General features: G+C 33.5%; 1 protein-coding gene across 2 annotated transcripts in view; it reads left to right on the forward strand.

Annotated features, from left to right (window-relative positions):
• Lnpk (lunapark, ER junction formation factor) overlaps positions 1-17,424 on the forward strand; it is a 67,288-nt gene that overhangs the window by 16,329 nt on the left and 33,535 nt on the right. For both annotated transcript variants that reach the window (XM_010607048.2, XM_010607047.2), the window contains exons 5-6: positions 7,732-7,790; positions 16,419-16,459. In XM_010607048.2, coding sequence (XP_010605350.1) covers positions 7,732-7,790; positions 16,419-16,459 — 100 coding nt within the window. The remainder of the gene's footprint in view (positions 1-7,731; positions 7,791-16,418; positions 16,460-17,424) is intronic.

The following is a 17,424-nucleotide window of genomic DNA, read 5'->3' on the forward strand; positions in this document are numbered from 1 at the left end:
CTTTTTTTTTTTTTTTTTTTTTTTTTTTTTTTTTTTTTTGGTACCGGGTATCGAACTCAGGTCCTTGTGCTTGCGAGGCAGGCGGTGGAACCACTGAGCTAAATCCTCGGCCCTTTGCTTGATTTTTTTGAGGGGAACTAACTGTGGTAGCTAATATATTCAGGTAGGTATAACATTAAGTTATAGAGAAAATAGTGGACATTTTGATGTATTCCTTGAGAATAGTTCTAATAATTGGGGATTCTGACTTTTGAGTTGAGGCACATATATTTTGTTGTTTTTTGTTTTTTTTTTTTTCAGCTTTAATTGAGTTCATTGGTACATTTTAGGGATACAGTACAGGTACATTCATTGTTGGGATCTTGTACCTCTACGTGACAAGTCTTGGTTCTCATTTTGTCCCCTTGTCCCTGCCCTCCCTTCACCCCCTCCTCGCCTCCTCATCTGCAAACACTTTATTTCCATCTTTTCATTATCTCACATTTTTTTCTTTTCCCTTATTGCCCTTCCCCTACCCATCCCACCTTCCCTACACCTTTAGCTCCTTTCTTCCCATTTCTCAATGTCAGTAATCTTATTAGGATCTTCTGTATTATTACAGATTATTCACACCAGAGAAACTATTCGGTATTTACACATGTGTGCCTTATTTATTTCACTTAGGAGTATATCTTCAATATGTATCCATTTTCCTATGAATGAATCTATTTTCTCATTCTTTATGGCTGAGTAATATTCCATTTTATAGAAAGACCACATCTTCTTTATCCAGTTTCCAACGGATGGGAAAATGGGCTGTTTCCAAGTTTTAGCTATTGCAAACTGTAGGCATATATATTTTATTTTAATTTTCTAGTTATTCAGCTTTCTTTTTAATAAAAATTGTTCAATTTTGTTTAACTTTTTCATCATTGATAGAAATAGTTGTATGGTTTTTCATCTTGTAGCTTGATGTAATGGTGGTGTGGTTTGAATATGTCCCCCCAAAAGCATATATTGGCATATGCTTTATGCCTCAGTTCCCAGTGCAGTAGTGTAGTTGAGTAGTGCCTAATGAGAAGAGATTAGGCTATGAAGGTAATGGATGAATGCTGTTATTGTGGGAGTGGACTCCTTATAAAAGGGATAGTTTGGCCCTGTTTTATGCTCTCACCCTCTGCATGGGGTGATATGACAAGAAGGCTCTTGTTGGATGTTGGCACCTTGATATTGGATTTTGCAGACCACAAAATTGTGAGAAATAATTTTCTGTTGTTTATAGTTTATCCAATCTCAGCTGTTCAATTACAGCAGCACAGACTCAGACAGAAAATTGGTACCAAGAGTGGGATTGTTGCTGTTACAAATACTTAAAAATGTGGTACTTGCCTTGAAACTATTAATGAGTATAAGTTGGAACAGTTTTGAAGTGAATGCTGGAAAAGGCCTTTATTGCCTCTAATGTAGTGTTAAAGGATGTTCTGGTAAAGGCTCAGAAGAAAATAACTCTAGGGAAATTCTAGAACTTCTTAGAAATTACTTAAGTGGCTGTGATAAGAATGTTGGTAGAAATATGCTTTGTAAAAAAATTCTGATGGCATAAGTAGAAATGAGTAACAAGATATTGCAAACTGGAGTAAAGGCCAGCCTTGTTACAAAATTGGAAAAGAATCTGTCTGAATCGTGTCCATGCCCTTGGGCTTTATGGAAGGCAAATTTTAAGAGTGTTAAAAACTTGAGTATCCAGATGAACAGGTAGATTAATAATTATATTAAATATTGAATCATCCTTAAATTCCAGGAAAATATCTGTGTTCAGTGTTGTGAACTTTTTATGCAAGTATTTCAGAGTCTCTATTTTTGATCCTCTGACATCGTGCAAATAGTAGTGACATTATCTATTTATAGTCTTGGTAGAATTCTCTGAAACCTTTGGGTTTGGTGGTTTTATATAGGGTAGATCTTGATTACTTACAAAATTCAATAGTAGTTTATCTTTTAGTTTAGTCTGTCTCTTCTAAGTTTAGTTTTGTTAAAAAATTATATACATATAATTATATAATTACTCATTCTACATTTTAAAAATATTTTCTTGCATAATACAAGTAATAGTATGGTATTGCACTCTACCTTTTTGCACTTTGGAAATATGCATTTTATAAAGGTCAAACTATATTGAGCAAGTCTGTTGGTGGCATTTTTCTATCCGCTCAGATAATTATGGGCATTTTTTAGCATTGTATTTTAAAATTAAGATATGTACATCTTTTAGATGTTGCACTTAATAGACTACATTATAGTGTAAATATAACTTCTATGTGCATTGGGAAACCAAACATTTATGTGATTTGTTTTATTGTGATACCTACTTTATTGCATTGGTCTGAAAAGAGCCCTAATATCTCTGAGGTATGTCAGTTGTTATCTCTTAATTTATCAAATTTTCTTTGTATCTATGATTATTGCTTCCTTATTTTTTATTTTATTTGTACGTTCACTCTTTTGTAATTGCTTTTATAAATTGTTTACATGTTTTCTTCTCCAAAGAATTAGCTATGAAAAAATTGTTGCTTTTTATTAATTCTTATGTTTCCTTAGGTTTTCTTATCACTTAGATTGGATAACAATACATTTATTTTCATTCCTCCTCATTTACTAGCACAGTACACTCAATATACTGTTTATATGTTTGAGACTGTAACATTTCCTAAATATTGCTTTAGCTTTATATCACAGTATATAGTGATTTACTTTAGTTGTTTCCTAGTTACTTTTTTTTTTTTTTTTTTTGAGAAGTGTTATAAGGGTTATTTCTAGGTGGCAAGTATGTTTGTTTTCTGTCTTAGTTGCTACTTGTGGATTTGTTGTATCACTTTCAGAGATTGTAATGTTTCTCTTTCAATTTATTGAGATCCTTTTTGATGGGATACTGTTTGGTCACTTTTTGTGACTGTTTCATAAACACTTGGTGTATTCTCTTTCTTTTTTCTTAAGTACATAGTCTTATTAATGAAAACTGCCTCCTATATAGGTTTTCTGTAACCTAAGAGCACAATATATTTTCACTTTTTCCTATATGACTTTTAGTTTTATTTTATGAATGTCTTTGCTATTTGATACATAGATATTCCTGTTAATAGCTTCATTGTTAACACATCCTTTAAAAAATCATTAATTTAAAAATAATTATAGATTTCATATAAAGTTGCAAAAACAAAATGTACAAGTAGGTTGCATTTATCCTCCAGCCTCCCCCAATAGTAACATCCTGATTGACTGCAGTAAATTATCACAACCAGAAAATTGACATTGGTTCAATCTACACACTGTTCAGATTTCACCAGTTCTACAGGCATTCATTTATATGTGTTTCATATTTCTATGCATTTATCATGTGTGTTGCTTTGTGTAACCATCCCACAATTCAGATCCAACTGTCCCATCACCACTAAGGGTCCTTTTTACTACTCTTTTTATAGCCACACCTAGTCTGCTCAATATGCCCCATTTTTAACCCTCACATCCCATTAATCTGTTTTCCATTTCTACAATTTTGGTATTATTTCAAGAAGTTACAAAATGAAATGCGTAGTATTTAACCTTTTTTTTTTTTTTTTTTTGCACCGGGAATGCAACTCAGGTTCCTCTGGTTGTCATACAGGCACTGCACTGCTGAACTACATTCCTGGTCCAGTATATAACTTTTTTCTATGGTACTCAGGATTGAACTCAGGACCTTGTGTTTGCAAGGCAGGCAGGCAATGGAACCACTGAGCTAAATTCCCAGCCTGTTTATATAACCTTTTGAAATTGGCTTTTTCACTCAAATGTGTGAGAGTGTGTGCATGTGTGTGTGTGCATATATATATATATATGTATACTTTTTTTTTCCCCTCTGGTAGTGGGGATGGAAGTCAGGACCTTGCACTTGTGAGGCAGGCATGGTGCCACTGAGCTAACTCCTGGCCCCTCAATATATATAATAGATGATGTTTCTCACTCACTGTATTTGTATTTCTTCATCTTTGTCTTTGTCATCTTTGTATTGGAGATCAAACCAGGGTCTTCTAATGCTGGGCAAGTTTCTTGCCACTGAGCTACATCCCTATTTTCTTTTTTTTTTGGTGTTATTTTTTGTTATTATGTGATCTTGCTATTATTCCTAGGCTGGTCTCAACTTCTTGGGCTCAAATGATGCTTCTGAGCAGTGGGACGACTCAACCTTTTTTAGTCGCTGGGACTAAGGTCCATGCCAGTACCTTAGTGTACCCTTGAGATTCATCTAAGTTGTTCAGTGTATCAGGAGTTTCTTGCTTTTTAGTGTGGAATAGTATTCCATGGTATTAATGTCCACAGTTCAGTTAACCATTCACCTGTTGAAGGACATTTGGATGTTTCTGCTTTTTGACAATTACCAGATAAGGCTGTTGTGAACATTTCTGCACAAGTTTGTATATGAACCTGTTTTCATTTCTCTTGCACATACCCAAGAGTCCAAATGCTGGGCACAGCATATGCATGTTCTTTTTTATTTTTTTCTAAGAAATGCTAAACTTTTGTAGAGTACCATTTAACATTTCCATTGGGTGATATAACTTCTCTACATCCTTGCCAGCATTTATGTTACAACTTTTTTTTCAGTACTGAGGTTGAACCCAGGAATGTTGTGCCATAAAGCTACATTCCTATCCGTTTTTATTTTTTAATTTTGAGACAGGATCTTACTAAGTTGATAAGTTGTTCAGGCTGAGTTCAAACTTGAGATCTTCTTACCTAGCCTCCCAAGCCTTTGGAATTATAGACAGCTCTCTCTGTAATAACTGAGTCCAGCTATTACTGTATTTCATTTGTGTTTTTTAAGACAGGGTCTTACTATGTAGTTCAGGCTGACCTTGACCTCACTATGTAGCCCAGGCTGGTCTTTCACTCATAGTGATCCTCCTGTCTCAACCTCCTTGGTGCTGGGATTGCATTCATGTACCAGCCACACCCAACTCTATCATTATTTTAAAATTTTGACTTTTCTGATAGATGTATAGTGATATTATAGTGGATTTAATTTTCATTATCCTGATGGTAATGATTTTTAATTTATTTGCCATCTATATATCCTCTTCAGTGAATGTCTATTCCTACAGAATTCCAGTTACTGTCTCTGCAGTTCCTTCTCTTTTATTCCATTTTCTTTCTCTGTGCTCTTTTTCTAAATTTTTTTTTCTCAGATTGGCATTATTTGGATTTGTTGTTGGGAAATAGTACAACAGTTCTTCCTTATCTGTGGGTTCAGTTACTTTTGGTCAACCAGTCTGAAAATCCTAAATGGAAAATTGCAGAAATAAACTATTCATAAGTTTTAAATTGCAACCTGACCTAAGTTGTGCAGTGAAATCTCAGGTCACCCTACCCAGGATGTGGGTCATCCCTTTGTCCAGCACATCCATGCTGTACCTGGTTTGTGCTCATTAGTCATTTAATAGTTTTTTTTTAGTTGTCAGATTGTTGAGGTATCACAGTCTCTGTGTCTGTGTTCATGTAACCCTTATTTTACTTAATAATGGTCTCAAAGTGCAAGAGTAGTGGCGAAAAGGAGGCACCAGAACATAAAATATGAAAGGACAGACTGGCACTGGTACTCTGTGGCAATGCTGCAGGTCATGTAGGAAATATCATAGTGTGCATAGGGCTTGTGGATCAGTGGTTTTAGGCATCTGCATATGTGAATGGGTATCTTTTTTGGTACTGGGGATTGAACTCAGGTCCTTGTGCTTGCGAGGCAGGTGGCAGAACCACTGAGCTAAATCCCCAGCCCTAAGAGGGAATTTCTTTATGAGACCTTTATGTTATTGTGGGGTACTTGAGGGTTATGTTAAGTACTGTAATTAACTTTCTTCCTCCTTTTCTTTTTTCCTTTGCTAAGGACAATTATTTTTTTGTTTTTAAAAACCCATTTAGTTAGTTGTACAATACCATGTAGGAATCTGTCACATTATTTGGTGTTTTCATTATCATAAAAATAGATCATCAAGGGATAAAAATTGTATTTATTACTGTATAACAAATTGCCCCAGCATTTGTTAGGGCTAGAACAACATATGTTTAATATTTCCTTAAGAGTAGGAACATTAATAGCAGCGTACATAGCTGGGTGATTCTGGCTCTGTCATTTTTTCTTATATGAATTGTAGTTGGTATTTGGCTAGGGCTATATAGTCATTCCAAGGCTTAACTATATTTGCACAGTCACAGCAGATAGTCATTGCAGAACCCTTTTCTTCTGTTACCCAGTCTTCAGCTCACTGCTCTCTTTTTGCCAGTATCAACACTTTCTAATTCTGTTCTCTTCCCTTGAGGTCTTTTTCTCTTTATCAGGGCATGTCTTGTAAGTCTATATTTGGATTATTTTTCTTTGTGTAATCCCAGGAATTACAAATCATGCCAAAGCCAGTTGTTTTGCCACTTCCAAAATGGGTTCTGAATTCAAATAAAAAGATAACATCTGGTATAATCTTATACATTTTGGCTAAGTTTACTTGAATCTAATTTTTAAGGGGACACATACACAAACACATACAGATACAGTTGTTAGACTTCATTTGTTGACTGGATATCTTCCAAAGACCTTTGTTCCTTACCACACAGGCTTTCCATGGATTTCTCTGTTTTCATGTCATGGCAGCTGGCTTCTCTCACAGTGGAGAAGCCAAGAGAGAGAAAGAATGAAAAGAGAAGGCCCCAGATAGAAGCTTCAGTCTTTTATAACTTTAATCTAAAAGCAACATACTGTCAGTTCTGCCATATATTATTGGTCACAGAGACTAACATTGGTGAGAGAGGACTACAAAAAAAGCTGAGTAAGGAATCACCAGTGACCCCCCTTGCACAATGACATCCCAAAACAATAACACTGTATTTCAAAGTGAAGAACTATTTTTCATACTTATATTCTTAATTTATGTCTAGAAACAGTGTATTTTTATTTAAAAATTTGAGTAGTATGTGTATATTCTGCCATGTTTTATGGAGAAAGAAATATTTTGTTATATTTACATTTGAGAGAAAGCTGAAAAGTTTGTGATTAGGATTATTTTTTGAGTTTTAATTCTTTCAGTAGCATTGATGTCTCACTAGTGCATGGCATAAAGAATTATTTTCACAAAAGTTTTAGAGGAAGATATTTAGCTGAATTTCCTTGTTAAGTATGTATTTGAAGGTAAGGTTTGTTTTGTTTCTTTCCTCCCTCAGATAACTTATTTATTGAATAGAGACGATCCCTCCAATGTTAAATAGTAGGGAAGGAATAGCAATTTCTATTTATATAATGCTGTTACATTTGTAAAAGGAAAACATGCTTTCCTTTCCTGCATGGAAGTAGGTAAGAAAAATTTTTGGAGTTAATGCTTAGCAGGGATTCTATCATAGTTCTTAATCTTTTAAGGTGTTTGTAGACCCCCACTTTGAGATTCATGAAAACAGTTGTTTCCCTAGAGAAATGTGATCATGCACACAAGGACAGTTCTACAATTCAGGGGGCCCTCTAGAAAGTCCTTGGATTTAGGTTGAGAACTCCCTTTAAAGCTCAGACTTCGGATCTTTTTCTCTAATGGAAAGCAGTGCTTTTTAAATTTTCAGTATATAAAGGGAAACAGTATTCCTAACTCTAATTGGAAAAATGTATTTATTTTCACGTTGTATAGTTTCTAACTAACTTATCCTAATGATGGTTTTTGTTTCTGAATTTTGCTTCCATTTTAGCATCTGGAGCATAAGAACAGTGCTTATTTTCTTCTTTTCCAAGAGAATGGAAAGAAATAGTAAGTTTAAGTTCCAAGCTTTTACAATGTATTTTAAAATAATTTAAGTAAGTGTTCTTGTTTATAGGCAGGTTCTAAAGTGGTATATTGGAATGACAATGTACTAAATATTGAAGCAGTGTTCACTATGCCTGTAATAAAAAATATAAAGGAAAAGAAAATTTTGTTACTTATATACATCAACAATATTGTGTATTTTATATGTGACCCAAAGTAATTCTTCACTCAGTGTAGCCCAGGCAATCCAGGAGTGTCCAATCCACAGACTGCAGTTTGGAGATGCCTATAAAAGCATAAGAAAGATTATGATTGATTAAAATAGTTCTACTTTTTTTTTGTACCAGGGGTTGAAATTGGGACCTTGTGCTCACGAGGCAGCCATAGTACCACTAAGCTAAATCCCCAGCAAAATAGTTTTACTTTTAGTTTGTGTTTTTTTCTGTCATGTTAATTTTTTTTTAACCAGAAAACATTTTTTTCCATTAAATTTATTGTTACATTTAAGGTAAGCATTACAGTTACATTCATCATTGGGATCATGTATCTTTACATGATGTATCTTGGTAACCAGAAAACATTTTTAAAAAGTCAAGTTACTGTTAATTTATTTTATTTTTTTGCAGTGATGGGGATAAATTCAGACAAATTTTGTTAAATTCATCTTTGTAGAAAACATTATACAGAGTAAAATACAGTACATTTCTATTGACTTGTTCTATTAATTGTACCAGTTTCTTTAATTTCATAGCCCCTTAGCTATTGTTTCAGTTGAAATATATAAATGATGAAGTTTGTTTAGGTATATGTCCTATGTATATGCAAGTTTTAAATATTTTCAATGTTGAAAATAGGTGTTATCATTAACCAGACATATACATATTTTAAGTGAACTTTCTATATGATTTTTAAAATTTTCATTGTACAAAAACAGACTAAATTGTATGAGTCCACATAAATCTGTCACCCAGTCTAAACAGTTACTAACTCATAGTCAAATTTGTTTCATTTTTATCTTCATCCATTTCCTCACTGCCTACATTATTTTCAATCCCAGATGTCTATCCACAACAGTCTGTTTAAAAATATATAATGTAATGCATTCTTTTACTTAAAATTCTTAATATAATATCAAATATAAAATTTGTCTGCTAAGTGTCATTTACTTAAAAAATGTTTCTTCGATTCAGGATTCAAATCAAGTTTGTACAAATATATGACTTTCACTGTCTACCTCCCTCATGACTTTTCTCTAGCCACTTTAGGGTCAGTGGTATAGCCCAAATAGCTATTTCTTTGCACATACCCTTGACTCTTTTACCCCGTTTTCCCATCCTATGTATCTAACCAATCCTACAGTATTTAAATACAACTATATGCTTAATCCATGGCTGACAAATGCTACTTAAATACATTAAAATGTTTAATCTTATCAGAGCAGCTAAACTTGTTGAGAAAAATCATACAGTATACTGCCTAGACTTTTTTTTTGTTTTATTTTGTTTTGTTTTTGAGATAGGCTCTCACTATGTAATTGAGACTGACCTGGAACTCACTATGTAGCCCAGGCTGGTCTTGAACTCACAGTGATCCTCCTGCCTCAGCCTCCTGAGTGCTGGGATTACAGGCATGCGCCACCACGCCCGGCTCTGCCTAGACTTTTAAATGTGATTGCTAATATCAAATGTGCATTCAGCTCTTGTATATGGCCCTATTACAATTTCCTAATTTACCTTCTTTTTAAGAGCCTTATTTAATACTGTATTTTCCCTTAATCATTAATACTTGTCTTCCCAGCAAAATCCAAAGCAAAACCAAATAACTACATAAAAAATTACAAATAAACCAATAACCCCCTACAAAATAACCTTTCTTAACTCATAGTCTTACTTTATACAGAAAATAGATATAAATAGATGAGAGTTACCTTCAGTACCAAATGTTTGAAGTTAGCTTTGAAGTATGTTTTTGTTTTTCATGGTCTTCTGAAAGATGCCTTGTTCCACCTATAGCTAATCCTCATTTAGATGCTCTGGATTTTAGGTACCCTGACCATCTGAAGAACTTTATTTTTTCTTTTCTCTTCTCTTTTGCATCTGTTCCTATTGGACTTAGGTATAATCTTGCCTCAGTACATGCCATGGGAAGGAGGTAGTGAGCTATCCTGATCTCCTGTTCCTTTTATGCTATACTCCATTTCTATTTCTTTTTCAAAGTAAAATTTCCTAAAATTTTGTTTATAGTCGGTATCTCTTTCTCCTCTACTTATTCCTCTCAACCTACTTTATTTAGGTTTTATATCCACCACTTTTTATTTCAGTGGCTTATTTCAAGGTCACTAATGATCCTATTCATCTATATCTTGTTCAAGCCAATTCTCTTTTTTTAAGCAACTTGATTTCTTAATAGTGTTTGGATTTATTCACTTATCTACTCTTCCTTGAAATGTTTGTGTCTTTAAACCTCTTTGACAGCATTTCGCTATTTTAGTTTTATTTGTATCTCCTCTGTTGTAATACCCTTGGTCTTCTTCTTCTTCTTCTTCTTCCTCTTCCTCTTCCTCTTCCTCTTCCTCTTCTTCTTCTTTCTTCTTCTTCCTCTTCCTCTTCTTCCTCTTCTTCCTCCTCCTCCTCCCCCTCCCCCTCCCCCTCCTCCTTCTTCCTTCTTCCTTCTTCCTTCTTCCTTCTTCCCTTCTTCTTCTTCTTTTTTTTTTGGATTGGGGATCGAACTCTGGACCTTGTTTGCAAGGCAGGCATGGTGCCGCTGAACTAAATCCCCAGCCCAGCTTTCTTCTTTTGGTGATTTAGATTTGTGCTGTTCAATAGAACCCTCTGTGATATTAAAATTATATTTACTGTCCAGTATGCTATCTAGTCATTTTTGGCTGTGAGCATTTGAAATGTGGCTAATGCAGTTGAAGAACTGGATTTTAAATTTAATTCAGTTTAAATTGCCCTATGTGACTAATGGCCATGATGTTGGTAATACATCTCTAGGTGATATTACCAACTCCCACAGGTTTAAATACAATATCAAGTTTTTGTTAATGACCCTCAAGTCTAAATCCCTGGTTCGGACTCTTCCTTTCAACTACAGATGTATACCCAACTCTGTAATTGACATTTCCACTTTGGAGTCCAATAAACATCTCATACTTAACATAACCAAAACAGTTATTCTCACTTCCTTTTCTTCCCACTCTTCCATATCTGTTCCTCTCGGTGTCTTCCCCACATCAGTTGATACATATACTATACAACTAATTGTTAATATCTATATTGGACAGTGTTCTCTAGAGAAACGAAACCAGTAGGAGACATCTGTCTATCTAGTATCTATCTATCTCTGTCTGTCTATCTGAGAGGACTAAATTCTGCAGTTAGCAAGCCAGAGACTCAGGAGTGTTAATATTTTAGTTCAGTCTCATTCTGAGAACTAAGAGCACCAGTGGTATAAGTCCTGGTATTAAAACCAGAAGGTTCAAAACCTGGGCAGAGATGAAGCTTGAGTTGGAATCAAAAGACACAGAGATGGATATCCTAACGCAAAGCAGTTAAGCGTGGAGAGTTCTTTCTTGTGGGAGAAACAGTCTTTTTGCTCTATTCACCTGAACAATGAGAGTTAATTCATTAAGGAGAGCAATCTGCTTTATTTGGTTTATCAGTTCAAATATTAATCTCACTTCAAAACACCCTCCTGGATATCTAGAATTGTATTTGACCAAATATCTGGATATCTTATAGCCTAGTCAAATTAACATAAAATTATCACAAGACTAAAAATCTGGGAGTCATTCTTTATTCTTTTACGTTCACTTACTTATTCATATATTTATATTATTCATTCATATACAGAGTCTGCCCAAAAAATGTATACATCAGGAAAAGAAAAACTTGAATAAATATTTAATACTAAATTTATTGAGACATCATGAGATTAATACAAGTTATCTTTGGTTGCTACAATAACAAGAGGTGCTCAAAGTGGTAGCCATTAGCTTCCAGACTTTATTAGTATGGTGAACTGCAGAAGTGTATGCAATTTTTTGGTGGACTCTGTATTTGTACAACCTTATTTGAATCACTTTTTATCACCTTTTTCTTGAAATTGTCTTAAATATGATCAGTTTTCTCCTTATATACTACTGTTCTAGTTTGTCATTGTCATCTCTTGTTTCCTTTACTCCATTCTTTTTTGAAACTAGTCTATCTTTATAAATCAGATTTTTTTAAAATAAAAAACATTTTTATTTGTATATTTTCATAGTATGTTTATGTTCTTTGCATGGAGTTTTGTTAAATGTATATAACATCTTAATTCCTTTCATCATCCCCTTTCCCTCTCCTTCTTACCCCCTCCCTGATCCCTATTAGAGAAAGATGTATCTCTTTACTTCCTTTTATCTTTTATTTTGTTCTTTATTTATCCTTTGTGTTTCTTATATAAGAGAAACCATGAGATATTTAAGCTTGTGTGTTTTACTTATTTCCCTTAACATTATGGTTTCATGATACATCCATTTTCCTACAGATGACTCCTTTATTTTTCTTTGTGGCAGAGTAGTACTCCATTTCCTTTTTCTGTTCATCTGCTGATGGACACATAGGCTGTGTCAGAGATTTAGCTATTATGAATTGTGCTGCTATACATGGTCATAAAATTAGAAAGTTGAAACTGGATATGGTAGTTCATGCTTGTAATCCCAGCACTTGGGAGGCTGAGTCAGGAGGATTGCTGAGAGCTTGAGGCCAACCTGAGCTATATAGTGAGTTCAAGATCAACCTAAACTATAGAGTAATACTCTTATCTCCCCCCCAAAAAAAATTAAATGGAATATCTCATCCTTTCAGAATTTCTTCATAAAAATAAAAAGTGAAAATGGGGCTTCAGCCAAAGTAAGAGTCTAAGTGACTTGTTTGTGATGCAAAGGAAAGCCATTTACCAATGGTGAGTTAATTAAATTGTGTTTGATTACAGCAGCAGGAGAAATATGTTGTGAGAAAATATATTTGTTTAAGATTAGTAGCCTTTCAGCAAGAACAATTGCTTGGAGAATTAAGAAAATTCAAAGCAGCATAGTCCATTTAAATTAAGGCAAAAAATTTCAGAATTGAGGAGTCACTTCTGAACTTGAAGTGTTAGGAGAATTAGTATATGTAAAACTTCTGTGTAGAACAACTTTTAGGTGAGGCTATTTTCAAAGAAGTTCAGAAGATACTAATTCAGTTCACCCTCAAATGGAATCTGGATATGTTATAGATACTAGTTATATGAGGCAGAAGAATCTCCATGACTTTGATGCCACCCTGGGCTATATACTGAGTTCAAAACCAGCCTGAACTACATAGTGAGACCCTGTCTCAAAATCACAGAACAAACACTTGTGAAAATATGTGTGAAGAAAAAAAAAAGTTTTGCTTGGACACATGCATAAAGCTCATGAAAGTGTAATGTGTTTTAAGTTCTGTGTTTTTTGTGTTAATAGCAGATACTTTGTAAAAAGCATATTTGAATTTATCATCTTGTTATTGGATCAGTAGTTCATTTACTTTCATAGACTTTATCATTGTCAGGTAAATTTTTATCATTAATAGAAGCTGAAACTTGACCTGTTCTAACACACAGCAGTTTGTAAGAAGGACCACTTTCAAATACTGACTGGCTTTGAAAATTAGATTTCAGTTACTTGATACTGGATATTAGTGAATGCAGACTAAGAGTGCAAGACAAATCTTTGTGTACCTGCAAAACATACATTGTGATCAAGTCACTCAAGAAACATACCATTGTAATGACAAAAAGTAATTTTAAAAAATTATGAAAAGTTAAAACAAGAAACAGGATCTTCATGCCCATGCATTTTTGCAGCAGATAACATTATCTGAGCTGAAATTACAGTTGCAGTGGTATTTTTCAGGTCTTTAATTTGCAAAAGAAATTTCCATATTTCTAAAGCCACTTAAATGGTATAAAAGGAACTTCTTACCTTTGCTTAGAAATGATTAATTTGAAATGTAGTGATGTGCTAATACGCACATATCAAAAGAATCTAATAGACTTTTTATAAATGCTTTCTAAATGATAAATATGCTCATTAAAATCATAGGCTCAAAAAACATAGGCTCATGGATATCAATATTTGGCAGTATCTGTATGAAAAAACATTTAAAAAGATTAAATTCATGAAATCTCATTACAGATCAACATTAAGGGATAAACTTTTTTTTTTTCCCCTTTTCTGACAGGGTCTCACTCTGCAGTTCAGGCTGACCTTGAACTCACTATGTATGTAGCCCAGGCTGGCCTTGAACTTGTGGCAGTCTACCTGCCCCAGCTTCCCAAGTGCTAGGTTTACAGATATGGGCTAGCACACCCAACTCTAAGAGATAAACATTTGCAGTCAATTATGATAATAGAAAATAGTAACTTTGAACCTCAATTCTGTGAAAAATTACTTCCACTCCAATTCCAGTCTTTTAAGCGGTAGATCTATAGTATTAAAAAGCTGAACTAAATATTATATTTCAATGCTCAATAGAATTCTTGTGGAAGTTTTTTGTCTCACTTAAGACACTCAATTTTACTTTTTAGCCCGTACCCCCTAAAATTTATGCTACATGAACCTTTAAGAAAAAGTGTTGATGTATGGATTAAAGAATAGATGTTTGCTTTAGTTATTAATTAAAAAGTAGTCTCTTCAAAGGTATTGGCAATTTTATTCTTTTAGTAATATATTGGATGCATGATAAAGTATCTTATATTTTAGAAACAAAATTATATGATGAAATCATCTTTGTAAGTAATGCAATTATTTGAATTTTTATATGTATAGTATACTTTTAAGTGTTCAGGTATTTAGAGTTTCAGTGAAGAAACAGTAATATTTATATAGTTAATTAAAAATTAAGAACAGTTCTTAAATTCTTCTGATAAAATGTTTATTTTATTTATTTATTTATTTATTTTTTAAATTTTATTGAGTTTATTGGTACATTTTAGGGATATAGTACAGTTACAGTCATTGTTGGGATCATGTACCTTTACATGGCAAGTCTTGATTCTCATTTTTTCCCCTTACCTCTGCCCTCCCTTCACCCCCTCCTCCCCTCCCCATCTACAAACACTTTATTTTCATCTTTTCATTCTCTAACATATTTTTCTTTTCCCTTTTTGTTCTTCCCCTACGTATCACCCCTTCCCTACACCTTTAACTCCTTTCTTCAAATTTCTAAATGTCAGTAATCTTATTAGAATCTTATGCATTGTTGCAGAATAAAATGTTTATTTAAATCAAGTCATAATTCTTTCTTTCCATATGGCCTAGAATTTCTCTTTGTACTAGTTAAATATTTCTATAGAAAAACTAGAAACCTAAAAAATGTAATAATAAGTGTTTAAATAAATGTAAAGTAGATATTGACATCCTTAAGTAATAGCCTTTGAAATGATTCTTTGTGTTCCATCATGTCCTCCCAAATAAGCAAGCAAATCTTAGAAAAGTAATTAGTATTCCTTTTCAAATCCTCCTTCTGGCATAATAGTGAAGATTTTCAAAAGACTTTTTAGTGCTCAATATCTTGAATGTTGACTAACTTTATTAAATATTTTCTACATTTCTATTTTTTATAAACTAAGAAATGACACTTTATTACCAGTGCATAAAGAAATTTGGTATTAATTTTAGAAATTAATGTGGATAGACTGTTTGTTCAGAGAGAAATGATAGGAAGTAGTTCTGAGAACATTTAATATATATGTGAATACATACAGCTTTAAATTTGAAAGATGTTTTATGCTGTATGTCTTAGTTGTTACTTTTTCTTGTTGCTGAGGCAAAATACCCATCAACCAACATTAAAGGAAAAGGTTTGTTTTGGATCATAGTTTGTAGAGGTTTCAATTCATAGTTTCTGGCTCCAAGGCAGGGTGGTATGGCAGAGGGACATCACGGAAGAGAAACAGTTCATAGTGGGAAGAAGGTGGGATGGCAGCAAGTGATGAAGAAGCAGCAGCAGCAGTGAAAGTGACAAGCAGTGGCCCTCTTTTCCTTATTATCTATCCAACCTACCCATCCTTTTAGCACTCACACCCAGGGTGGGGCAGATTTATTCCTAGCATCACACCATGAATCAATCCCAACATCACATCCTTGATCCCAACATCATACATCCTATATCAACCACCTCTGAAAAACCCCACCTGTGACCCCCTGAGGCTTTACAGTGACATCTAGATACAAGTCGTAACACTATATTAAGTCTAATCATTTCTTTTTCTAAGTGGCTTGTCATATATAACATAGGCAAAAAATAAACATATATGGATAATGGATAACTAAGCGTGGTGACACCTTCCTGTAATTACAGTACTCTGGGAGGCTGAGGTAGGAGAATCAGAAATTTGAGCCATTTAGTGACTTATTGAGATGAGTCTCAAAAAAAAGGACTGGGGATGTATATATTTATATTAATTAAAGATTGAGATAATTTTGTCATTAAGCATTAAAATTAGAGCAGTCCTAAAATGAGAAAGCTTATTGTGATTTAATATATATCATTTGGCATGATTTTTTCCCCACTTAAATTGTATCTTAACATCTGATTTAACTTTGACTTAAATCTTGTTTTGTAGATGAAGCATTGGATGACTTAAAATCCCAGAAGAAAAAAATAGTAAGTTAACTTTTATTTAATGTTAATTTATATAAACTAGAAAGTTAAGAACTGGATAATTAATGTTTATATGTTATAACTTAATGACTCCCCAAGTATGCTTTTAAATAGTATTTTAATGATAAAGTTAAATTATGAATACTTTTATTAGTTAATAATAATTGACAAGAAAAAGTATTGTAGATGGACTTTTGAAAGTCTGAGAATCTGTGTTAGTTCGAATTAAATAAATCATGTTGGAGAACTAAATGAGGCAGAGTAAAAAGATGGGTACCCAGATTGTTTATTAGAGCTAAACATGGATCAAATATCTACATATGTCAGTTCTTAGGTTTTCTTGATACCATAATGTCAAGAACTAGAAAATCAAGAAGATTCAAATTCAGCATTAAAAGCTGAAACATCTTTCACTTTCTAGTAGTAGTGGTGATCACATGGGTGTCTCTTATTAGTCCAGTAGAAAAGCATTCTTTATCTTTATATGTGTTAGAAAAGAGGTTCAAGAGTCAGAGGAAGGGCCCTGGGTGTTTAGAGATTGTTATATGAGAGTGAGTTGGTCTTGACTTGGTGGTCTTATAATTTTAAAATGTGATTATTTTAGAAGTATGAAAATAGTTGCTGCTAATACATGTTATATGGTAATTTACTAAATTAAATTTAATTGGTGTAAGTGATCAGTGCATTTTTGTCTAGTGTGAAATAAGTTGTTTGTCAGCTTTTAATCATTTTGACAAAATACTTGAGATAATCAATTTATAAAGAGGAAAGTGTTACTTGGCTCATAGTTTCAGCGGTTTCAGTCCATGGTTGCTTAGCCCAGTTGCTTTGACTTTGTGGTAACAGTACATTATCACAGGAACTTGTGGTAGAGGAGGTCTCTTTATTTCATAGCAGCTGAAAGTTAAAGATAATGAGAGAAAGAGGCTGGGGTTCCAGTATTTTCTTTTCTTTCTTTTTTTTTTTTT

This window comes from Fukomys damarensis, unplaced genomic scaffold (assembly GCF_012274545.1).
Source record: "Fukomys damarensis isolate Sample0158 unplaced genomic scaffold, DMR_v1.0_HiC HiC_scaffold_26, whole genome shotgun sequence".
Taxonomy (NCBI): Eukaryota; Metazoa; Chordata; class Mammalia; order Rodentia; family Bathyergidae; genus Fukomys; species Fukomys damarensis.